Source organism: Mesitornis unicolor, unplaced genomic scaffold, assembly GCF_000695765.1.
Source record: "Mesitornis unicolor isolate BGI_N332 unplaced genomic scaffold, ASM69576v1 scaffold4798, whole genome shotgun sequence".
In the NCBI taxonomy this organism is placed as follows: domain Eukaryota; kingdom Metazoa; phylum Chordata; class Aves; order Mesitornithiformes; family Mesitornithidae; genus Mesitornis; species Mesitornis unicolor.
The window spans coordinates 5,994-30,732 of NW_010200992.1; the positions used below are offsets into that span (position 1 = coordinate 5,994).

The 24,739-nt window shown below is 48.1% G+C and overlaps 2 protein-coding genes across 2 annotated transcripts in view; one reads left to right on the top strand and one right to left on the bottom strand.

Moving 5' to 3' along the window:
• NEMF (nuclear export mediator factor) overlaps nt 1–12,003 on the top strand; it is a 16,874-nt gene extending 4,871 nt beyond the window's left edge. Inside the window, 24 exon segments of the mRNA XM_010189910.1 lie at nt 348–410; nt 751–828; nt 1,221–1,429; nt 2,508–2,693; nt 3,160–3,223; nt 3,729–3,817; nt 4,473–4,576; nt 4,997–5,059; nt 5,473–5,585; nt 6,224–6,281; nt 6,642–6,700; nt 7,191–7,311; nt 7,442–7,715; nt 8,574–8,616; nt 8,702–8,751; nt 9,078–9,225; nt 9,538–9,615; nt 9,688–9,882; nt 10,375–10,407; nt 11,091–11,165; nt 11,167–11,192; nt 11,281–11,324; nt 11,421–11,500; nt 11,926–12,003. Coding sequence (XP_010188212.1) covers nt 348–410; nt 751–828; nt 1,221–1,429; nt 2,508–2,693; nt 3,160–3,223; nt 3,729–3,817; nt 4,473–4,576; nt 4,997–5,059; nt 5,473–5,585; nt 6,224–6,281; nt 6,642–6,700; nt 7,191–7,311; nt 7,442–7,715; nt 8,574–8,616; nt 8,702–8,751; nt 9,078–9,225; nt 9,538–9,615; nt 9,688–9,882; nt 10,375–10,407; nt 11,091–11,165; nt 11,167–11,192; nt 11,281–11,324; nt 11,421–11,500; nt 11,926–12,003 — 2,331 coding nt within the window.
• Nucleotides 12,004–14,160: 2,157 nt separating this feature from the next.
• Nucleotides 14,161–24,458, bottom strand: KLHDC2 (kelch domain containing 2). The gene is made up of 13 exons (XM_010189912.1): nt 24,277–24,458; nt 23,485–23,564; nt 22,570–22,687; nt 20,514–20,629; nt 18,709–18,790; nt 18,537–18,620; nt 17,346–17,426; nt 17,210–17,268; nt 16,723–16,832; nt 16,222–16,294; nt 15,323–15,410; nt 14,624–14,676; nt 14,161–14,368 (listed from the first exon to the last, which is right to left on the bottom strand). Exons 1-13 carry the CDS (start codon nt 24,430–24,432, stop codon nt 14,245–14,247), a joined length of 1,224 nt encoding a protein of 407 aa, XP_010188214.1. The 5' UTR covers nt 24,433–24,458; the 3' UTR covers nt 14,161–14,244.
• Between the last annotated feature and the right edge of the window lie 281 nt (nt 24,459–24,739).

A 24,739-nucleotide genomic window follows, 5' to 3' on the forward strand; every position in this document is an offset into this window, starting at 1 on the left:
AGACAGGTCTATCATTGCAGTCGTTGAATCTGAAGAGCACACTGTGCCAAACAGCAGCTTCCTTTTCATCATTTCTTAGAAAAAAGAAATGCTGCTTGGCACAGTTTGGCGGCTTATTTACGTGTGCATAGCCCCTGGTTTGCAGTGAGACGTATCCTTGAGTGTCTTGCTGAACTCACCTCATGTGAAAGTAAAATGGAGGAAGTTATTGAACCCTGTTTTAGCGTCTGTCTCCTCTTTTAGTGCTTTGCAGCCACTTCTCTTGAGCAGAACCTGATGTCTGCCTGCTTGTTGCCGGTATAGGTTAGTACAGCTTGGAGATTCTTAAAGCTGGTTTTCTCTTGCAGGCAGCAGATGAGTTCTACTCAAAGCTAGAGGGACAGAAAATCGATCTGAAGGCGTTGCAGCAGGTATGCTCCCATCCAAGAGCCGGGCAGCCGAGGTGGCTCTCTGCCCTTCAAATTCTTCATCTGGTTCTTGCAGCCTGGGGTGAGGGGGTGTCATTAGTTTTGCTGTGGAAATGCTGGGTCAGTGATGATCAGGGAGTGGATTTCAAAACATATAATGTAGCAGTTGGTTCTGCTTGGAATACAAGTAACAGCATTAACAACAATAGCAGCTTAGCAGATTAGCAATTAGCAACTGCATATCTTATGCTGCCTTTTTCTGTGCTGGAATACTCTGTTAAATGTCGTGCAGTGATTGATACCATTTGTATCTAATTTTTCCCGTATTTTTTGTTTTTCAAAGGAAAAACAAGCATTGAAGAAACTTGAAAATGTCCGTAGGGATCATGAGCACAGGCTAGAGGCTCTTCAGCAAGCTCAGGTAAGACAACTCATGAGTTGTTGGTTTGGTTTTTTTGAACTAAGAAGGTACGTAATGTTTCTTAAAGAGCTGTACCTGCTGGTCTGCTTTGCTGCGGTCAGTGTTAGATCCCAAAATGAAGTCTTCTGTTGTCAGTGAGCACAGTGCAGCCCCTCAGGGACCCTAGGGCTGCCAGGGGGGCTCTGTTCCCTTATGAGAGCTTTGTACCTCTCCTGCCAAAATTTGCTTGTGCTGCTCTGCTTGCAGGAGTCACGTTGGCCGTTGCCCTGTTTGATCACTTCAGCACCATTCTTGGATTTAATCTCAATATTAATTAGTACTTCTGTTGTTTTTAAACTATTGCTGAGTGTGTGTTTTGCTTCAGTGGCTATAAGCTTTTTTCTTTCCTTAAGGAAGCTGATAAGATAAAAGGAGAACTCATAGAAATGAACTTGGAGATCGTTGACCGTGCCATCCAGGTGGTCCGTAGCGCGTTAGCCAACCAGATCGACTGGACAGAGATCCGAGCAATTGTTAAAGAAGCTCAAGCGCAGGGAGACCCCGTTGCAAGTGCAATCAAAGAATTAAAGCTTCAGACAAATCATATCACAATGCTGCTGAGGTGAGTACGTTGCAGATCACCTCTACCAAATGCAAGGGGGTCCAAGGTTGCAGCTGTTGGGAACTGCAAGTTTTGATGGTAGTTCCTGTGAGATGAGAGAGCTGCCACTGAGGCAGTATTGGGAGTGTCTTTACAAATCTGATCTGATGCTGTATCAGGATGCTAGAGATTAAAAAGTAAGAATTTTTTTTATAGCTAGAACTTTTGGTATGAAAGCTGTAATGTAGCAAAGTTAATTTAGGAAGTTTTAGTTGCCTCGCTTTCAGAAATGTTAGTGCATAGAATAAACTTGTGTTCAGGAGTTAGTTCTGTGTTGGCAATTGTGTCATCAGTCTCTCTTCTCTGTTTTAGTAGCGAGTCAGGGTCACTTCAGTGATCAAACCTCTCATTCAGTCCACAAAGTGTTAAACTGTGCATCCTTAGCACAGAGGACTATGGAGATATATTTTCCTTTATGGAAAATGTTGTTTTATGCTGCTCCACCACCTTTTCCTACACAGACTTAGTACAGCTGTATCAAGCAGGATTTAATGTCCTGCTGAGAAGTGAATACAAATCCAGCTGGTGTGTGCTCAGCATACCTCTTTGAAAACAGCAGAGCAGATCTTTCTTGAGGTTTTAAACCAGCGCATTGCTGTCCTGTTCAGTGAGTCAGTATGGTGATGTCCATGCCATCATGGACAGAATGTCTTGTGTTTCCTTTATTTTATGAAAGTAGATCTTCAGAACTGTTCTTCATTTTCAGTCTCGATTTTTCTCTAGGTTGATAGACTGGATGTGTGTTTTTTGATAGTAGAAATTGCCTTGGGAAATGTCACTCCCTTGGGTTCGAAAATTTGAGCTCTTTATCTTCTGCTTTTGTTTTCCTTTTTTCCCCAAACTTTGGCAGACTCCAAGACATACACAGGCTGGTGTATAAGGTGTCCTGGGGCCTTCTGCAGCTGCACAGTGAAAATGGTTCAGGGGTTCCCTGAACAGTTTCCAGTTTTCAAGAGAGAATAGAAGTAAAAGTGCATTGCACTAAGGGTAAAAAATAACCAGTTCTTTTATCTTAATCATATGATGTCATGTATTTTAGGAACCCATATGTGTTATCTGAAGAGGAAGAGGAGGAGGAAGATGCTGATTTAGAGAAAGAAGAAACAGAAGAACCAAAGGGAAAAAAGAAAAAGAATAAAAACAAACAGTTGAAGAAACCTCAGAAAAACAAACCATCGTTAGTTGATGTGGATCTCAGTCTGTCTGCATATGCCAATGCCAAAAAGTAAGGGTTACAGTAAATGTGTGCTTGCAGTTCTTAGTGATAACATTATTGGAAGGGCTCTGCGTAGTTCTTATTAAAAAGAAAAGTTAGAAATTGAAGTGGGTAACTTGCCTTGAGCTCTAGGATGTGCATTTTCTTGGTCCAGACCCAGTATCTCACTGTTGTGTAGCAGCTGGTCTCCAGCTATCGCATTAATTTAATTTTGAGTGCAATTCTGCACGGTGACACATGGAACAAAGTGTCTGCTTTTGCCACACATTAACCCAGACACAGCGCTCTGTCAGAGGAGGGGATTTAACTTCACCTGGCTGCTTTTCTTAAGTGATGACTAAACCAGAGATCTGCCCTAATGAACATCTTCTCAAACCTGAATGCTAATGGAAAATGTAGAAGACTGTGACAAGTACATTCTAAAAGTGAGTGAACCTGCTGGGATTTGGGATACAAACAAACTTGTATTTTGCAGGTACTACGATCACAAAAGACTTGCAGCTAAGAAAACTCAGAAGACTGTAGAAGCTGCAGAAAAGGTATTTTTTTCTTTGTTTTTAGAAGATATTTAAAAGCAAAGTCCCTGTGGAAAATCGTAACTTGGTCTGGGTAGTCCTAATGAGTCATGAAAGGTAAAAACAACCATCAGGATTGATTCATCCTTGAGCTCTTAAGATGACCAAGCAGAGGATTGCAAATCCCTGCTGTATCTTCTGGTTTCCACCAGTAGCTTTGTGAACGTGTAGGACAGGTGCTTGGTGGAGATACTGAGAGACCAGCACTTGTGGGGATGGGAGTGAAAAGCAGTGGGAATCCTTACCATCAAAGAGCTGATAATCTGCTCAGGGGCAGCTCTCCAGGGTGGAGATTAACGAAGATTTTAGAGCAGCTGTTTTAGCCATACGTGAGGGGAATGCGGACATGCAGGACAGCCTGCACTCTGAAAAAGTTCAGAGATGTTTGCTACCAACTTTGCTCCTGTTGATTTAGCAGTTCTGTGGCTCTTGTGCTTGTGGATTCCAATCATGCTTTCTGTCTAAACAGGCATTTAAATCGGCTGAGAAGAAGACGAAGCAGACGTTAAGGGAAGTTCAGACGGTTACCACCATTCAGAAAGCCAGAAAGGTCTATTGGCAAGTACAGTTTCATTGTCGTTATCCAGTGTACTGTGAACACGCGCAAGTTCAGACCGACTGTGTCAGGCTGAGCTTTCACTAGCTCAGAAGTGGAGCTAATTATGGTTTCTAAGCACTGCACTTTGTACTGAGCCTTCTTACCATTGCTCCTTGAGGGTGCTGGCCTGATCCTGTTAGTGCCTTTCCCTGGGAAAGTTCCTTTTAGTGAACAGGGACTTGTAGTTTTTTGCTTTTAACACAGCTCGGAGTATGGGCTTAGTAAAAATAGGGAACTTCACTGTTACTTTGTGGCAGCTCAGTGAAATAGTAGATTAAAAAAAAAAGGCAAGAACGAAATAAACCAAAACAAAACCCCAAAGCTTTTTATAGTCTTATAACTGAATAATTAGAATAAAAATAAATAGGAGGCAGTGGGACTTTGTGGTGATGCTTGTCGTTTCATCTCAAAATACTGTTGACATTGATTTTACATTTGTACCATGCCTTGTTTCTATGCCCCAGGCGTATGGATGGATGTGAAACTATTTGCAGTGTCTTTTGTAAGGAGCAGATGCTAAGATGAATATTCTTAGTGTGTGGTATAAAAATTACCTTTGTAATGTGCTGTTAGTCCCAGGTGTTTTTCACACAGTGGATTGATGTAATTTGGCAGGTTTGAGAAGTTCCTGTGGTTCATTAGTTCTGAAAATTACCTTATTATTGCTGGAAGAGATCAACAGCAGAACGAGCTGATTGTAAAGCGGTATCTTAAACCAGGTGAGAGTCTGATAAAGTGGAGTATATTGGTTTTTCTCTTATTTTCCAGTTTTGGAAATGTAAAAGAATGACACGGGAAGGTCTGTCTGGTTTGTTCTTGAGTTGGGTCTTGGGTAAAAGGGGACTTAGGTGATGTGAGTCCTGGAGTGAGTGGTGTCCATGGGGTGCTGGGGGTTCTGGTGTGAGAGGCTGCACCCTCCAGCACTGTGGGGTACGAGTAGGTTGGACAGACTCAGGAGCAAGGGAGCTGATTCTCCCTGGTGCAACTGGGATGAACTAAAAGGCTTCTGTGTCCTCTTCCCATCCTGCTCCTTGCAGCCAAAACAACGATTTCCAGCTGAAGTTAGAAACCTTCACCTTAGCTCGAGTGATCTGTGCAGTCACCACGCGCGTGACTGATTCAAGTCGGTTCTTTTCCAGGGGACATATACGTGCATGCTGATATCCGTGGAGCCACGAGCTGCGTGATCAAGAACCCCTCAGGTACCTTCTGTAGGGCTGATGCAGGGACTTGTCGAAACCTGGGTGCTGATGGAGGGTGCTGATCTCAGCAGGGAGGCGTTAACGCGCTGGGATGGATCCCATGGGAGAGCAGCTGGGCAAACGCTGCCTGTGCCCCCTTCCTGGGAGGTGGTGAAAGTTGGCCTTGTGCTGCGAGGAGCACAGTTACTCCCTGGTGGAGCTGAGCTGAGAATGAAGCAGGAGCACAGCTGGGGAGCTGTGAAGAGCAGCTCCTTATGCTGCTTCTGCTCTACGCTATCTTAGCCAGGCCGCGTTGTCTCTGCTCAGGCCGCCTGGAAAGCTCACACACTGGATTAGGGCACATGTGGATGTTGGAGAATTTAATCTGTTGTGCGTGGATTGTGTTCACTGATGTGTCGGGTGTTACTCTGCAGGTGAACCGATCCCTCCGCGAACCCTGACGGAGGCAGGCACCATGGCCTTGTGTTACAGCGCTGCCTGGGATGCCCGTGTTGTCACCAGTGCTTGGTGGGTCTCCCACAACCAGGTAAGGCCACTTGTGCAGGGGTTTGCAGACAGAACATCTGAAATAACGGGTGTGCGACTGCAGACCAAGTGTCTGTGTGGGAACTGAGGGATGTGGGTGAAACTTCAGTTTTCTGATGCCTTTCCTTGTGGGTTCTCCTGGGGTCAGGGGTGGGGGGTGACCTCTGCTATGACACGCACATGACAGAGGATATGCTGCAGGCTTGGCTTCTTACTAACAGTGGGGAAGGACTTACTGAAAATGAACTTTTAGGGTCTTTTCAGTTGGGCTTCTAGCTTGTGTTTTAACTGCAGCCTTGCTGTGCTTCCGGTCAACTCAAGAGATCGCATTAAACTGAAGGTGGCGATGCCTTTAGTGTTCTTATTTCCTGAGTAACCCAGTTATTTACCCAGGGCTTCTAAACCGCAGTGCCAGTGGCGTGTGATTGAACTGAAAATGAGGAAATTGAAATTGAAAAATTGAAATCTTAGGAAAATACCCTACAGAGGACAGGGAGAACCCCTTGGAAACTGAGTCCTTCTGCAAACTGTTCTCAGAGCTTAAAAATGCAGCTTGCTTGAATATTGCTTTTGTTAGTGCTGTTATTACACAGTGCTGGCCTTCTGTGCCAGATTGTAGTGTATCATGATTTTTTTTAGGTTTCTAAAACGGCACCTACAGGAGAATATCTCACTACTGGAAGCTTCATGATCCGAGGTGAGACACAAAGGAACGGTGTGAATTTGGAGTTAGGCATTTTGGCTGTGCTGTCCTGCAGCAGCAGCCACCTGAGCTGCCCCCCTCACCGTGACGGCCCACAGATCCCGCTCTTCTCCTGAGAATCTGTTGAGACTGGATATCAGGCAGCTGCAGCAGCATTTCCAGCTGAGCCCTGGACACAAGAGCGTTAGCAAAGCTGCTTTTGAGCTTCTCCTATTCTGTTGTCATCCAAGAGCTAGAACAAGCCCCACTGTACATTTTTGGTCACTGAAAGCCTCTGATAAAAATGAATTTTGAAAATACATCATGTAACATAGCTGTTAAACCTCCTCATGAGAATTTGCTTTTGTTTTTCAGGGAAGAAGAATTTTCTTCCGCCTTCCTATCTGATGATGGGCTTTAGCTTCTTGTTTAAGGTACTGCTTTCTCTGTGCAGCTCCTGCTGGCTTTTGTAATTTGGTGGGAGCTGTAGGAGGCTTATTTTCTGGTTCTTGCTTATCAGTGTGTTCTCAGTTACTTCTTTCCCCACTGGGACAAAACGCATGAAATGCTACTCACTGAAAATTGGTTTCATTCCCGTTTTTCCCCAGTTTGCAGTGCCTTAATTTAAAACAAACATCACTACAAACATCACTACCTCTGCTAGAGTTTGATACCGGCTCTGTTTGAAGCATGTGTGCATTTGCAGAGTCTGCTGGATGTGCAGCTGAGTGTGTCTCATCACTAGCTGTACTTTCTGGGTTGTCAGATTTGGGTTTAAACGTGCTGGTTTAGTTCTCTTGCCTTTTGAATGACAAACAAGTGTTGAAAGGGAAAGAATAAAGCTGAGTCAAGTGTTCTCTGAATGGGCCAGTGAACATCCCTGGAGCTGGTCCTGTCCTAACACAAAGATGCCTCTGTTGTCAGGTGGATGAAAGCTGTGTCTGGAGACACCGAGAAGAAAGGAAGATCAAAGTGCAGGATGAGGATCTGGAAACGGTCTCCAGCAGCGCCACTGAACTGGTGTCTGAAGAAGTGGAGCTGTTGGGTAGGGTGGATGTGGCTGGGGTGCTGTGTGCACTGCTGATAGATGGGACTGTTGGGGTTTGGCATTTAGTTCCTGTGTTACAGGTTGGTTTGCCGTTTCTAATGTGAGCGGTGTTTTCTGTGTGCCCCAGAAGGAGGAGAGAGCAGCAGCGAAGAGGAAAAAGCAGAGGGTCAGGAAGCACCAGAGGATGTAGAAGCCGTGTCTGAGAGTAATCGTGATGAGGGCGTTGCTGACCTTGACCAGGGCAAAGCAAACGCACCCCCTGCACCAGAGGGGGACTCCCAGGAGGAGGATGGAGACTCTGAAGATGAAGTGGAAAATCCGGAGCCAAAGAGCGAAGTGAAGGAGGAAGAGGTGAATTACCCAGATACAACGATCGACCTGTCGCATCTTTGGTCTCAACGGTGAGTGAAGGAGCAGCTGTGTTTATCAGCAATGTGGGCACTTCCGAGGATCTCCATACAGTTAAAATGCTGCCGAGACAAGGGCCGTGATCAGTTGCCATCACTTCTTTGGATGCTCAGCTCTGCAGGCTGGCAGAGCGCAGGGCAGTGAGCCTGTGCTGCAGGAGTACAGCCATGCTGTGTACCATTCCCTGTCGCTTCCCTGCACAGCTCTTCCTCGGGGGCTGCTTGTTTTGGACCCCCCTCAGCTGCCTATTTCCAATTCAGGGCTATCTGGCTCTTTCATCACTGCTGTTCCCATCCCCTGAGCACCACACACTGATTTTGCTCCTCAGGAGGTGGCTGCCCCATTTTCTTTTCAGACCTGAGAAAGTGAGTCATGAGTTGTTTCTGCTCTGCCAGGCTGGTGCTGAGTGACTGCTCTGCATGTGGCCGTGAATTGAGCTCATCTCCCTCTTGTCTCTGGGAATGACAGCCTGAGAGGGCGTCAGGATGAGATGTGCTGGGATCAAGTGGGTGGAAAGGGACAGCGCTGCAGAGAATACCACAGCTGAGCGGGGCTGTGTGCAGGGGAGGCTGAACTTCAGGGGTTCCTTTAGCGTGTGCTGTACCCAGGCTGTCCCTGCTGGTTGTTTCTGTGTGTGCATGAGACAAGCTGGCGGAGAGCTGAAGATTTGTTTTGTAAACTGAGTCCCGATGTTGCTGCCCTTTTAATTCACCAAAGCTGGGGTTTTCAAGAACTAGAAAGCTGAAAGCAGTGCAAAAAAAGTTAGCCAACGCCTTGGGCTGTGGTGGTGGTGCATGAATGATCGAGCTGCTCTTCATCCGTTGATGAGCTCCGTTTTGATCTCCCCACAGATTCCTGCAGAAAATCGTCCCCAGAGAGGAAGAACCCAACTTGGTAAGGTCCCAGCTCAGATGTTTGGCAAAGAGCAGTGTGAAGTGCTGCTGGGTGTGCTGTGCTCTAACTGCGTTTCACTTCTTAGAGCGATGGCAAGTCCCAGGGGCGAAGGCATCTGTCTGCCAAGGAGAGGAGGTGAGAGCCTCTTGGTGTCTGCAGCGAGGTGAATGCCTCCTCCCCAGGACCGCAGGGCACGTCTTGCACCTCCCAGTCTGGGCTGCTCCATGCCCATTGTACATCCTGTGTTTCCAGTGTGGGTCCTGGCCGCTCCTGTCCTTGGGGAGTGCTGGTTGTGAACAGCTTCTTGTGGGTTTGAGAGATTTTAGTGAGGAGGGGTTATTTCCAGTGGATGTGCCTCAGGTTCCCCCGTAGCCCTGTGGTGGGGAAGCAGGGTGGTGATGCTGGCAGCAGCCTCTCTTGTCCCAACAAGAGGTGGGGTGTTGAGTGATTGTTTTCCTTAGGGAGATGAAGAAAAAGAAGCACCAAAACGACTCTGAGAACTTGGAGCCACCTGAAGAGAAGCAGAAAGAGACGGAGACGCAGCCTCCCGCTGCTCCCAACACCAATAAGAGTGCACCGGCCCCTCAGCCCATCAAGCGGGGCCAGAAGGTGGGCAGGGGCCAGGTTTACCCATGGGTTGAGCCATTGTGAAGTGTGGACAGAAATACCAGGTTTCTGTCAGACATCCATGGCTCCTGATGGTTTTAGGTGGAGCTCTTGGTGGTTTCAGGATGATGGTGCTGGTCTGTTAGCACTGAGCTGTGCTTTCCTCACTGGAACCAGTCTCCTGGTTGGTGGTGAGCTGCCCTGAAAGAGGGTCAGGAGACTGGGTAGGAAAGGGCATGTGGGGTCAGCATCTAAGTGTTTGTGGATGCAAAACTCTGCGAAAGTCGTCGCTAAAGCTGTTGGTGTCATTTACAGAGTAAAATGAAGAAGATGAAGGAGAAGTACAAGGACCAGGATGAGGAGGACCGGGAGCTCATCATGAAGCTGCTGGGGGTGAGTGAGAGGATTTCTGCCTACCCCTGTGGCACAGTCACTGGCTCTGACCGCCTCTGTGTGTAACCACAGTCTGCAGGGTCAAACAAGGAGGAGAAGGGGAAAAAAGGCAAAAAGGGGAAGACAAAAGAAGAACCAGCAAAGAGGCAACAGCAGAAGCCCAAGGCCATGCGCAGCGGTGCTGGAGGGGGCAAGGAGATGGTTCCAGCAGGAGTCCTGCTGCACGAGTCACAGGACCCAGCCCTGGAGGAGCAGCAGGATGAGAAGGTGAGCAGCACGCTCGCCTCTCCTCTCCTGTCTCTGTGTCTGTCCCTCCTCACCAGCCAGGGAGGCCGAGCAGCCCTTACTGGTTTTGGGGTGCTGTGGAGAACACTCTGTGTAATGCTGTGGCTCTGGAAGCCCATTGGTTTCAAGAAGCAGCAGAAACCCCTGCAGCGATCTGCGTGCGCTGCCTTCCCAGCACAGCCAGAGCCGGGGCTTGGAGGCTGCAGAAGATCCAGTGCAGTCACAGCCTCCCACTCGCTGCAGCTGCCATGGGTCGAGCGCTCTCCAGAGCTGTTGTGAGTCAGTACTGCTGAATCCCAGCCCATCGCTCTCCTGCAGCTTGGCATGTGCCAAGCAAATTGGAGTTTTGAAAGAAATATTCCTCCTCCCACCCACATAGACGTGCTCTTCTTACCTTTGCTTTAAAATAAGTTACGTTGTCTTTGCAGTGAGAATGGGGCTCAGCACTGATGTCTCCTTTGTTTGTGTGCACAGGAGGAGCAAGACCAGGATCAGCCGGGAGCTGAGGTAAATGCTCATCTGGGAAGGTCTGGTAAGCACTGACGAGAATTTGCTCCTGCTCAAAGCTCCCTGGAGCAGAACCAGAGGCGCAGGCTTTCAGCGGGCAGGGGCTGGGTCATGTGTGAGTGCCCTGCTTCTCGCCCATCACTGTTTGAACCCAGCTTTATTTTTCTAAAAAGTATCCTCTTTTTTTCTTCCTACCCTACATCTCCTACAGAAACCAGGGGCTAAATTGAAGGTTGTCCCTTGCCTTTGCCCTTGAAGGTATCTGCACCTCCCAGCAACAGTAGCTCTGGGCTGGGGGATGGCACAACATGATGCAACACAAGTTGCTCTTATGAAGTTTATTTACATATAAAATTGCTTAATATTGTTCCATAATTACAGTCTATGGGTGTTGCCCAAGGCTGGAAATAGGCTGATTTCTTTAAATCCTTTAATGAGCGAAGATAACGGTTGTGGGAGGGGGAAGCTTTTGGTGTCCCTGTGAAGCTGTGACTACCTTTGGGGGCCCATTTGGGTCGTTTAAAGCTACGATCAATCCTGTTTCGAGCAATGTGATTTAAGTCATCAGAAATTATCAGTAATGAGTTATGGCTTGACAATTCAGTGCCAGTGAAGTGATACAGCTGAATTTAGCCCATTTCGCTAACCCCATCACGAGATCTGACTGTGGTGTTTCTGTTCAGGAGGGCGAGACACTGCTGGACTCCCTGACGGGGCAGCCGCACCCCGAGGACATTCTGCTCTTCGCTGTCCCCATCTGCGTACACGGCCATGACCAACTACAAGTGAGTTGCAGCGTTTTGGGCAGGGGTTGGGGCAGCCAGTGGGGAGGGGAGCCCCTGGACAACCGACAGAGACCTTTTCTTCTGACAGGTACAAAGTCAAGCTCACTCCAGGCACCCAAAAGAAGGGAAAAGGTACTGTGCTAAAGCACCCGAATCCTTCGCAGTGCTCTGCCTATTGAAGCCAGCACGTTTTGACATCCTGTTGAAATCTTTCTGGTGTTTTCACAGCTGCAAAGATTGCTTTGCATAATTTTATGCAATCCAAAGAAGCTAGTGCAAGAGAAAAAGACCTGTTCCGCAGTGTAAAGGTGAGGAGGTTTCCTACATCGTTTATCTTGTACGGACATCACAGCAGCAGCAAAATGTCCACTGGTGTCACTCTGGGGGTAAATCCCTCCAAACCTGTGTGCTATTGCTTTTTTCCCCAAGCGCCGTGTTTCCCAGTGCTGCTGGGGAAGATGCTCTGCTTAGGCTGGAAAGAATCATTCAAAATGAAGCTTCACCAGTGTCATGGGCCTTAGGTCTCTTGATCTAAGAGAATATATCTGACAAAAGCATGAGGTGATGAGTCCCAGCTGCTGACAGCTGCTTGCTGGCCTCTAATACTGCACTGGTCAGAAACACTGAAGAGCAGTAGACTTAGCGTTGACTTCTTGTGGCACTTTGCTACAAGAAATTAATGGTTAATGGCTCGTCCTGCTGTGCTGGATTTCCCATCCTTGATGTTTTGCAGGACACAGATTTGTCAAGAAACATTCCTGGCAAAGTGAAGGTGTCTGCACCTCATCTACTGAACAGGAAAAAGAAGTGATTCTGGCCGCGGGTTTCTCCCCACCAAACCGCCACGGCTGCGCAGGCAGAGTCCAGCGCCTGCAGACGGGACAGACCTGGACTGCTGTTCTGTGACTGAATTTAGCTTCCATGCTCACAGGCAGACGAGGACCAGTTCCTGCATCGTGGTTTGGAGGGACTCTAACCATAAAAACATGCAAGTAAACAGCTGCCATTGGTCAGCGCTGTCCTCTCGTGCTGTTCCTTCTCTCGAGCCGCGTGCCAGAGCCACGCGCTGCTTCCCCCTGGCAAAGGTGGCCCTGAATTTGCTGCAGCACAGCCCTGCGATGTTGTTTCTTCCCAATTCCTGCCACTTTCCTTGGAAGGGGCCTGGAGGCTCTGGTAGATGCAGGACAGTTTGGGTGTAAAACGCGTCATTAGAGAAAAGGTAGAATTTTGGTTTTCCCCACAGGGGAAGGTGCAGTCGTGGCTCTGGCCCAGCCGAGCCGCGCTGCATCATTACTGCCTCTGCGGGGTGAGGAGTGGGCGGGGAAGAGGAGCTGGGGCTGCAGGGTCAGAATAAACCCCTGGGTGCTGCATCAGAGATGGGAAACCTCTGCACCACCCTGAGCGCTTGCTCAAGCCGTAGCTACAGCTTACGAGAGAACCCGGTGCGGGAATTACAATGCAGGAATTGTTTTGTTTTAGAAGCCAAAGTTTTTAATTTTATTTTTTTGAGGACAGCTTATACACAATTTCTCTCATCGCCCACAGCAGCACAGCCCGTCCCTTGTCCCCGATGTCACCTGGGGCTGCTGATGGAGCTGCTCTCAGTGTCACTCCATGCCAAAGTCCTCCAGGCCACTTCAGCTGTGGGTGAGCTCCAGAGGTGAGCAACGGGGCCGGGACAGGCTCAAGCCCGTCCAGTTCCACATCTTGGGGCAGAGTATCTGCTGCCTACAGTTCACAACTGAAATTTCACAACACAGAGTTCCAAAAAAAAAAAACCAAACCAAACTACAACCAAGCAGAGAGCGGCGGTGCTGTAACACGGGAAGGTTTACGACAGGTTATCAGCTCTGACAACGTGCAGGTTCCAAAGGCTGCTTCTCTTTGAAGCATCTGTGGCAGAAACACTGAGCAGCTTCTAATGCTGCAGACGCGAACGGGACCGCTCGCCCCTCACAGCGCTCTGCAGCCTCCACTAAACAACGTCCCCTTCGCTGGGCACGGCACACCTCGGGATTTCCTGCTCCACCACCAAAATCCTCCTGTCCTTGACTGGGGACCCTGTACCAAGGATTTCCACACCCCATCTTCTCACCTGGAGCTGGCCCTCACACAAGTGTTAATGTGGACAAACCCAGAACTAGTTTCAGCATAACCATGGGACCCATCTCCACTTTAAATACATTTATTGCAAACATCTTTACACAAAAATAGGTTCTCTCTAGGCCATTCACATGCAACTTAAAGGCAAGAAGCAACTACCTACGGTGCTACAGCTATTTAACCTATACACGTCTGACCAACCTGGCAGCCTTTTATGAGGACATAACCAGGTGCATGGATGATGGGAGGGCAGGGGATGTGGTTTATCGTGGTTTCAGTAACGCATTTGACACCCACAGCATCCTCGCAGTGAAACTGAGGATATGTGATCTGGATGAGCAGGTAGGGAGGTGGATTGGGACCTGGCTGAAGGGAAGAAGTCAGAGAGCTGTGGTCAAGGGAAGAGAGTCTGATTGGAGGCCCGGATCTGGTACAGTCCCCCAGAGGTCAGTACTGGGACCAGTGCTATTTGGTACATTATTCAGCAACCTGGATGAGGGAACAGAGTGCACTTTAATGTGCACTGCCATTCAGCAAGACCTGGTCAGGCTGAGGGTTGGGCGGGGAGAAATTTAATGAAATAACAAGGGCAAGTGTAGAGTCTGCATCTGGGAAAGAGCAACCCCGGGTACCAGGCTCCTCTCAGTGATGTGCAATGACAGGACAATGGGCAATGAATGCAAGCTAGAGCAGAGGAGGTTCCACATAAACACAAGGAAAAACCTTTTCACCATGAGGGTACAGAGCACTGGACCAGTGGACACCTGGATGTGTTCCTGTGTGACCTACTCTGTGATCCTGCTCTGGCAGGGGCTGCACTGGGTGATCTTCAGAGGGCCCTTCCAGCTCCTGACATTCTGATTTTTATTTGCCACACGTGGTAAGATTTATTACACCCTCTCAGAGCTGCTCTTCCTGCACAGCTCCCTCAGCGGCAGCTGCAGAGGGCTCAGGAGCCCGAGGTGTTGTTGCTTCCGAAGCGCTGGTTGACGCTGTGCAGCAGGTGCTTGGGGAGGCAATTCCAGGAACTGGCCAGCATCTCCTTAAAGCAGATCACTGCTTCCAGGCACAGCCTTAGGGAGAGGAAACACGGCTGGCGTTAGCGTCAACAAGCACTGCAAGGTAAGCTCGTTTACTGAGGGCTCGTTCTCATCGTCAGTGCCAAACGCCTTTTCCTCCCATAACTGACTGCTGCTCTTGCAGCATTCTTTTGGGGAAGAAATGTTTTCAAGTATTTCAGGAACATAAGAAACGGGTCTGGTGGTAACCCTGCACTACTTGGCTTAAATGGAGACACAAGAGTTAATATTAAAGTCTTGCTTTCTTACCTTACGAGAGATCTTGGTTGTAGAGAAAACACAAGGATTTCGTTACTGTGAGCCTGGGGAGAAGGTGGGAAAGCAGCAGTTGGTTACGTGCAGTCACACTGATCTGCCCAGAAGGGCTCTGGACATGGACTGCATCGGGCTCAGCAATCAATGGTGTGGTGGTTTGGGGTTTTTAATGGTTATTTCTGCTCCTTGAATGCACATAAACCCATCAGCCACCCACCAGTGCTGAGCTGCCGCTGCATAAAGCAGTGTTGCCCCACACTTGTTTGCCACTCGCCCGTTCCAGCTGACGCCCACTGGTTCTCACAGCAGGAGGTGCCGGTTCCCAGTCTCCCTCTTTTTTGAGCACCCTAGGACACCCCCATCCTGGCCGAAGAGCCCCTCTCTGCAGGCATCGCAGCAAAGAAACTACCCTGGGAGGGGCTCCCTGAAAACACCCATGGAAAGCAAGAAAAAAGCTAAAGAATTTAGGAGATAGGCTCACGTGTGAGGGAAAGCAAGTCATAGTTTGTTTAAATAATAAATAATGACCTGGCTTCCAGAAAAGCAGCAAAACATTTCCCCTTCACGCTGTGTTTATGCACCTTTGTGAGTGCTCACGAGAGCATTTCACAGGCGCTGGGGGGGTTGAGGCACCGTGGCTCCTGCAGGAAGGGCCGGGCTGCACAGGAAGGGAAGGCTCGAAGTAACACTTACAGCTTTCGAATGGGCCAGCAAGTTGTTGGCACAGCCCCCGAAGATGATCACCTCTCCCTCTTCGCTTGCACAAGCTGTGTGCCACAACCTAGAAACAGGAGTCAGCACTGCGTTAAACCAAAGCAACACCCCACCCAATAATGTGTGGCTAGGATTTGTATTGGCTCTGACACAGGGGTTGGACTACGTGATCTTTCGAGGTCCCCTCCAACTCCTAATACTCCATGATTCTGTGATTTAAAGTTAACACATGCAAGTCTGCCCTTCCACCAGTACACTGCAGATGTGACAAATCCAGCAGCAGTTTATGTTGTGAGAAAGGAAAGAGGTCCCCAAACCCCGGCTGTGTAAGGTGTCTGGGTTACAGCAGCTGCCCCTCAAGGCAGGTGTGAAACCCACAGCCCCATCGCTTGGGGGGCGGCTGTCACGATCCGCTCCCGCAAACTTCATATCCTGCTGGAGCCAAAAGACTGAACAACCACCATCAGATTTGGTATTGCTCTCCCTCATCCCCAGCAGCAGGAGCCAGGCCCATGGGGGCAGGCCAGGAAGCGTCGCTGCTTTAACTCATTTCACCTCCAGCAAAACCAATCCCTGTGACACGAGTGTTTTCAATGCCACGCACGTGCAATCACCGCAGCTTTGATGCTTTCAAACTGCAGCTCATTGCCTCTAATTTACTCAGCAGGAAGGCAGAAACATCCTGAGCATGCACAGGATCAGCTGCCAGCAAGGACATTCACCCCAGGGACGTGCCCAGAACACCCGGGCTCCAGTGAGCTCCTGTGCTGGCACCGCAGCTCCGAGCCTCCGCAGGGATCAACCCCAAATCCCCGCCTTTCTGCCCTCTCACAAACGCTGGGCTGCTGTAGAAGTTTCCAGGAAAGCATTTGCCATACCTTGGTTTTTCAGCATAGTTATGCTCAAACTGTATCCACTCGTTCTTGCTGATACAATAAATCCAAGCGTCACCTGAAAACAAGCAAAACCCCAGCACAAACAGCACTGCTTTGGTTTGCTGCAACACACGTACCCTGGTGTAACACAGCCCCTTTTCTTAAATAAAGTTTTTTAGGAAAAACTCCATAAAACTTTGGCCTGTTGATCTGAAAACAGGCTTTTACCAATGGTTTATGGGAGCAAAGTTAGAAGGGAAAAACTGTAAAGCTTTTAGAATTTGTATTAGATTAATTTTTAGAGCAATTTCCACAAGTAATAGTGTCTCCACACGCTCAGTGACTCCTGCTCTGTGAAATGCGCTGTTGACCGTAAGGAGTTGGATCAGGAGCTCACGGAAGGAATTTAGAAAGAATTTAAGGTGACAAGGCAATAATTGAAGCTTCTGTGCACAACTTATTAGGGACACAAAGCCAACACAAAATCCCTTTGGGATGACTTACTTAATGGCTGCTTGTCGGTGGTGAATCCTCCGAAGAGGAAGAGATGATCTGAGGAGATCGGTGTTAAGGAATGCCACGATCGGCCAACCGGGCAAATGCCTTGCGTGATTCTGCGTTTCAATAAAGCACCATCAATTACACGTGCGCTCCAGTAAAATACTGCTGCTCTTTCCTGCTCCCATTGTTTTTCAAATATTTGAAGGATCTGGCTTCATACCTCACACAGCTCGTGGCCCAACAGCGGGTTTCATTTCTTTACATACAGTGAAGTACTTTTTTATTGATATTAAAATTATTAATAATGATTTTTAAATATCAATACTTTAAAAAGCCTGACAGCAAGAGTCAGCAATGGGTCAGGAGGATTGGTTCTGCTCCAGTTTATTTACTTGCTGGAGCTGACTGAGTTTCACTACAATTAGAAGTGAATAAAAATGGCATCTTCCTATTACTTTACAAAGGAAATAACCCAGGTTTTCGTACATACATTTCATTCCACTCCCAGGTATCCAGGTTCAGATAGTACAGATCGTTCATCCTGGACTCCTGCAATAAAGCAGACGATGGTTGAGACGCCCCGTGTCAGCGTCAGTGAGACAGCGCTAAACTGGGCTGTTTCTTACTCTGTATCTGCCGCCGAACACGAAGCCTCTGTTCCCAACCGTAGCACAGGCGTGAGCTGCTCGTGGTGACGGAGTTTTACCCTGGGAAAAGAAAATATAAAATAAGAAGATGAAGTTTATTTGACACATTAATTAACCAAAGCAAAAAAAGCCACTTCAGCAGGTACCCGCGGCAGACAAAGCGAGCAGGAGCTGGGCTGAAGGTGCCCATCACCACACGAAGCAGTGGCACATCCACAGCCACCCCACAGCCCAGCTTCTTGGGCCCAGAGCTCCCCCGGTGCCCTGCTCCAGACAAGCAGAGGCAGCACAGTCCCAAAACGGGTCCCCCAAGGAGGTGAAAGGCTGAACTAAAGTCTGGTTTAAAGCCAAGAAGGAAGAGAGTGGGGAAAAAACATCCAGGAAGTCATTCTGTGTGCAGAAACTTGCTTGTTTTGATGGATGGAAGATCAGAAAGGTCATTAAAAATGGATTGCGGTTTTTTTAGCCCTCTAAGTGTCAAGGTAGAAATTTTGCTTTTAGAAGAGGGTGCAGTCACAGAAGACCAGACTGTAAATGAGACAATGACACAATAAATCATTGAACAGTATTTTTCTTGAGTTACTTCTGAAACATCTGAGATCTGTATGTAGTAAGACAAAGCGATTCTCTGGTCATCTGCACAAGGAGTTACTCATCTCAAATTTAATTTCCTTCAATTCTGTGGCAGTATCGCTCCACACGCCTGCTCCTGAATACTTTGGGACACTTCAAGTGGTGGATATTTGCAATCACAGAGCGTTTCGTTGTGTTCTGACCACAATCCGGCCCCCAAGTGAATGTACCAACCCGTCACGTTGCCGTGAGGATGACAGGAAACCAAACATTTGTTTTCCTGAGCTCCCCAGAAACACAAGGCCACTGAAGCGTGACAGCAAGTCAACGGGAAGAACAACGGCGAGAGAAAGACAGATCAAAATAAAAAGCAAGTGTCCTGTCTTTGCAGAGGAATGAATGCTTTAAATTCAGTTTAAATGGCCCAGAACAGCAGAAACCAGGCCACGGCTACGCGAGGAGGCCACTTCGTCAGCACAAATTAAAGCCTAGCGAAGCCCTCCCTATTTTCATAGGATGCTAGAAGAGATACAGCCCACAGTGCACAAATTCCTTAGGAGCTTTGACTTCATTAACTGACATAAAACTCATAGTTACCGTAGTTATAGGCTGGCTCCAAGTAAAAGTTTCAGTGTCCAGAACATGCACATGGTCGTTCCATCCTCTAGGAAGACCTGAATTCTTTAAAGATATTAAATAAGCAGTAAGTTTTAGTAAGCACTAATTAAATATTGAAGTTTAAATAGAAATTACTTCCAGGTTTACTTACCCAAAAAGAGGTTTCATCAAATTCAAAAGTCCCCCGTTGCTTCCCTTCAGGAAAATAGCCGTAGCCTCCAAAAAATATCAGCCTGAAACACAACGTGCATCAAGAATCGATGAGAAATGCTATCACATCTCCTGCTATGAATTAAAGCTCTTAAAGGCAGTGCTCAAAGACAGAAAACCCAGGGAAGCTCCTTTGGCTTCGTTACTCCCCATATGTCTACACTGCAGGTTTTCCAGGTGTGGAGCCTGTTTCTTGCCCAACCGACCGCAGCGCCCACACCACATCCCTCTGCAGCCCTTTCCCAGCCCTCGGGCTGTGCTCCGCTGCCAAACCCGTGCGGCTCCCACGCAGCGGTGCCAGGGCTTTACCCCTGCAGTCGCTGCCTCCACCCTTTCCAAGCCCTCTGCCTTTTCCCTGAGTCCCAGACGTTCCCAGCCGCTCGTGTGAGCAGCAAAGGGCAAGCGCTGCAACTCGGACCCTCTAAAATGAAGCTGCCTGCGAAGTTTTCAGTTTTGGGGGAGGAAGGCATTTTCCTTTGTATTTGCTGTGTTTTGTTTCAAAGCCTGAAGAACACTTTCTACGAGCAGTCACTCAGCTGTTTCCACTGTTCTTTTAAAATCTAATTTACTTTTAAGTTTTATGTTTGGGCTTTAGCATTTATTGGAAACTACTGACATGGTTTTGCCACAAATTTTTGTTGAATAATGAAGTAACAGAAAACAATCTACACCACTTAACCGAGCACCAACAACTCCAGTCCTACACAGATTTATGTCTAAACTGATCCCACCGTTATCACAACAGCAAGCTTTCTCTCCATGCGAGGAACCTGAGCACTACACCCTGGGGCAATTTCCCATCTTTCACGAGTCTCTGCAGCAAATCCCACAGCAAATATCCTAACAGCGAGCTTTCTCTCCACATAATGGACAAAGCAGCACATGCATCTGCAGATGTTCTGGTGTTAACACCAAGGAGTCCTGTTCTCTGCAAGCCCCTGAGAAACCAGCCCTGCGCAGATGCTCCATGAAGAGAGCCAGAAGTCCCTGCCCTCCCTTGGGATAATCCCCATCCGCTGCAAGCTCCTGGGACACAGCATGGCTGTGGAGGTGGGAACCCACCCCCTAAAACCAGAAGGCTGGAACGATCCCATCCCAAAACAGCCCCAACGTCACCGGGCTTCAGCGCCTTCTCCTCATCTTCATCTTTTCCAAGGTTTGCAGGGCCACAAGGCGTTCTGGCACCTCTGGGACACTGTCTCACCACATTAAATCAGGGAACATCAGCAGCAGCTCACCGAACACACTCCTTGGCCTGTGCACCCACCACAAGGCACCAAATCAAGCACGAGCACTGCTGAAAAATCCCCACACCATTTTAAAATGGTTCCCTGCTCTTCAACTACCAAACAAACACAAACTGTCCCACAAAATGTGGCCAAAAGACGGCATTTTGTGTGATATGAGGAGGATGCAATTCCCAAGAGGAGCGATGCTGACGCAAGTAACCGCGATGCGGTGTTTCAAAGCCACGCACAGAGAACCTGCCGAGGAAGATCTGTGCCTCACATGGACACTTCACAGCTTACACAAACCCAACCTGGGAGGGAGTTTTTTCCGTTTACCAAGGGTTAAAGGACAGAGCAGTTTCAAAAGGCTGGGGAAGAAATCCAGCACCTTCCCAAAGCACGGATTTCTCCTGCAGCTCTTGTTCAAACACAAAGATGCAGCAAGGACAGACCAAGAGCGAGGAAAAGCAAACGCAGGCGCAAGGACAGCGGTGCCACCTTCGGGGCTGAGCCTTACTTGTTTTTGTACACCCAGACGCCGAGCTTGTCCTTCGATGAAGGGGGCACCCCCTGGCACTCCACTCTGACCCACTGCAGCACTCCGTCCGTGGATCTGGAATTTAGCATGTAGAACTGCAGGAAACAAAAAGAGGTTTTTACCCATACCGTTAGATTACAGCTTAAGGCTGACTGATGTTAAAATATGAACTTTTAATTAGCGTGTATTGACATCGAAACAAATCAGAAGTTCTTTTCCTAGCTGCACAGGGCACTGACAACATTTGGAGCAAAATATGGATCCAGAGATTCTTGTATTTTTGCAGACTCAAGCCCCAAACACCAAAAAGCAACAGGACTACAGACATCCAAAAGCTGACACGGGATACAATGGTGCAAAAGTGGCAACGGTCTTACAATAAAACAAGTAATCTGGTTAAAAAAGTGAGGTTTTACAGTATCATCTCTTCTCTGTGTGTTACACCATTTTACAGGAAGAGAAACAGCTGACACGTGTAGAAATTAACTGCGATGTAAGAACACCACAGTGGGAAGGAAGCAAGTCACACTTTGTAAATGTGGTTTGTTTCACACACTGCAACAAGGCACTTTTGGTTTATATTTAAGAGCGAGGCCAAAACTATGACATTCAAACCACACTTCCAGAACACCAGAAAATATAATCAGAGTAACATTTCAAATGTTAACATTTCAACTGCAGAGCAGTTACAAAGCACGTCCTGGTATCGTTCCAGTCAACTCTGGAAATTCCCATCTTTCAAAAGCAGTGAACTCAAGGGCACCAATGCAAAACAATTTATAGGGTGAACTGCACAAGAACAGCTGCGACCAGAACGAAGCACAGGTCACGGTGCTTCTGCGAGGGTGTAAAGCTACAGATCACCATGGGAAATGATGCAGAGCCAGAGGGTGACCTGTTCCACAAACACCCTCCTATCTGACCTGGTGCAGTGAAATGAATACACTGCACTGGTACAAGTCAGCCAGCTCAATCATCTGCATGGAAAATACAACCCAAGCAGCAAGCACCATATATTGTTAGTCAAAGGCTCTTAGGCAAGTGCAAAAAAGAACATGGCTTCAATTATGAGGATGAGAAAGCCGGTTATCTGCTTCCACAAACTAGAGATACAGCCAGGAGATGAAAATATGACGCTGCAAAGCTGTGGAGAACACAGAGACCGGACCCATGTTCAGCACCCCCTGTTACCAAGATTTAAGCTCTGAAACGGGATCCAACCTGTCCATACATTGAGAAGAAAAGGTTTCTGTGATTTGTCAAGATGATACATTTCTTGCTTTGGATGGACTTTAATTAACTGAAAAGGTCACTTCTAATGGTCACAATGGTCACTTGTGCCCTTGTGGTCAAGAAGGCCAATGGCATCCTGGGGTGTATCAGGAGGGGTGGTTGTAGGTCAGCGAGGGTCTCCTCCCCCTCTACTCTGCCCTGGTGAGACCGCATCTGGAATATTGTGTCCAGTTCTGGGCCCCTCAGTTCAAGAAGGACAGGAACTGCTGGAGAGAGTCCAGCGTAGGGCTACAAAGATGATGGAGGGAGTGGAGCATCTCCCTTATGAGGAGCGGCTGAGGGAGCTGGGGCTCTTTAGTTTGCAGAAGAGGAGACTGAGGGGAGACCTCATTCATGTTTATAAATATTTAAAGGGTGAGTGTCACGAGGATGGAGCCAGGCTCTTCTTGGTGACAAACAATGATAGGACAAGGGGTAACGGACACAAACTGGAACACAGGAGGTTCCACTGAAATTGGAGAAGAAACTTCTTCTCAGTGAGGGTGACAGAGCACTGGACCAGGCTGCCCAGAGAGGTTGTGGAGTCTCCTTCTCTGCAGACATTCAAAACCCGCCTGGACGCCTTCCTGTGCAACCTCATCTGGGTGTTCCTGCTCCGGCAGGGGGATTGGACTGGATGAGCTTTGGAGGTCCCTTCCAATCCCTAACGTTCTGGGATTCTGTGATAATTCATAACAAACGAGGAGAAAAGCTAATGAGGAGAAACTCCTTGGCGAGGAGGGCTTTATCTGTCATTGCTGACCTTGTTCGTGTTTCCACGTGCGTGATGCCCTCCGAAGAGGTACACCACCCTGTCCACACACACGGCACAGCTGCCAGACATGGAGGGCGGAACATCTCCCTCTGTCTTACTCTTCTTCCTAGAAGCACAGATTAAAGGAAGTTGTCTGATAAAAAGGAACAGTGATGATTTCACCCGAGGTGGAATTTTCTGACACTACCAGCATGTTTTTAATTACGATAGGTCACTGCGGACCAGTTCCGAGTTCTTCACACCCTCACATGTTTAGTAATTTACAGCACTGACCTGGTATGATGGAGGCGGTGGGGAAAAGGCAATTTAATTAATACATGTTTTGCGGGAGAGGAATCCCGTCTGCCCTGTTCAGGGCCTTGGGATGCCTTTCATGGTCAGGATCCCCACAAAGACCCTCAGGCAAAGAGGATGCCCCTGTCTAAACTGAAGGTTTGTATTTCACTGTGGATTTGCAACATTTGTAAACATCACAACCACAAAGGTGAGCTCCAGCCCACGTCTGAGGCTCTCCCTGACCACAGCGAGGACCGGAAGCTCTGCTGAAACCGCACTTTCTGCAAAGCACCGAGGGGTTTTCAGGTGCTGTGTTCTACACCAGGCACCCCAAAACATCCCACGCTTGATCACACACTCCTGGCCAAGCTGCCTGTCCCCGCTGCCTTTCCTACCTCACCCTGGGAAAACACACTTTGTTTTCACAGGAAAAAAAAACCATAATTTGGGAATATTTTACACGTTTATACAAGCTTGATAGGTGGGAATAAAGAGGAATAATAAATAATAATAAACCAGGGAATTCCCTATCTCTTCCCAGACCCTCAGCATGCTTTCCACACAAATTCAAGAATTTATCCTTTTTTCCCCAAAAAACCCAACAATTCAGTTAATTCTTTACTGTACCATCTTCCAGTTTCCATGTTGTAGATCCAGATTTCATCTCTAGGCAGATAGAAGTCATAAAATCCCCTAACTTGGGCATTCTGCAGGTCAGAAAAGAAGCAGCAATGTCAGAAGGTGAAATCTCATCACGGCATCCTGTGCCTCTCACCTGCCCTCGCAGAGCAGCTATTTGCCTGTTTCAGTTTCTGCTGGGGACCAGACAAGCTCCCAGCAGAGGCAGTGACTGGGTTAAATGGAAGTTAAACCTCCAAGACATCTAGGGTGCACAAATAAGCCAAAATTTCCTTTTTAGTTCCCCCACCCCCTGCATGACACCACCAGAACAGTGCACCAAAGCTGTCTTGAGCTACCCATTTATTTACCAAATGCACTGACAATTCCTCTTCATTCCTGTCAAAAGACTCGGATCTGCGTGCAGTACATGCACACCCCAGCGTGACAAACACCAACCTGTCATCATTAACACGTAACACGTGGTTGTGCTGATAATGCTGTAAATAAAAGCGCTGTTTCGTATGGTGCGCATTTCAAATGGGACAAATTTCCTCCTCTTCCAACGGACACGTGAGTTGACAAAAGCAAACGCCACCCCACATCCCACAGGGGTTACCTGTCTGCGTTTAACGCCCGTGATTTATTTCAAAACTCGTAAATGCCACATTGTAATTTGATAAGTGGAGCTTTTCTTTTCCGGGGGAGGGATAATTTAACGTCGTCACTCCCGAACTAATGGGAGGTAATTACCAGCCCCAGGGGCGGCGGGTGGCTCCCCTGACGAGGAGCACAACGTACCTTATAGCCTCCCCAGACGTACATGCAGCGCCCGTCGGTGACGGCCACGTGCCCACTGCGCTCGGCGGGGCTGTCGTTCTCCAGCTGCTCAAAGCTGTCCTCGGCCGGAGCCGGGAGCTCCTCGTCGGCCTGCAGGTCTTCGTTATCATCTGCCATTGCGACACGGTGCTGCGGGCACAGAACAACACGCGGGACACAGCTCTGAAAGCCACCAGGGAAAGCAGGAGAAACTGCACCCTGGTGTTTGTTTTACACTGGTGTTGCAGTGGAAGAAGTTATCCCATCAGCCAAGGAAGTTTCAGACAGGGACTCCTCAGTTGTGTGTGATTTATAATGGTTTCAGTTGCCAATTTAAACCAGGGTCTCTATCTTTAAAAAAAACCAACAAACTCTCATGTATCTATAAACACATTAATTGATGACCAAAAATAAGAAATATGAAAGCTCTGCCTACAGCATGGCT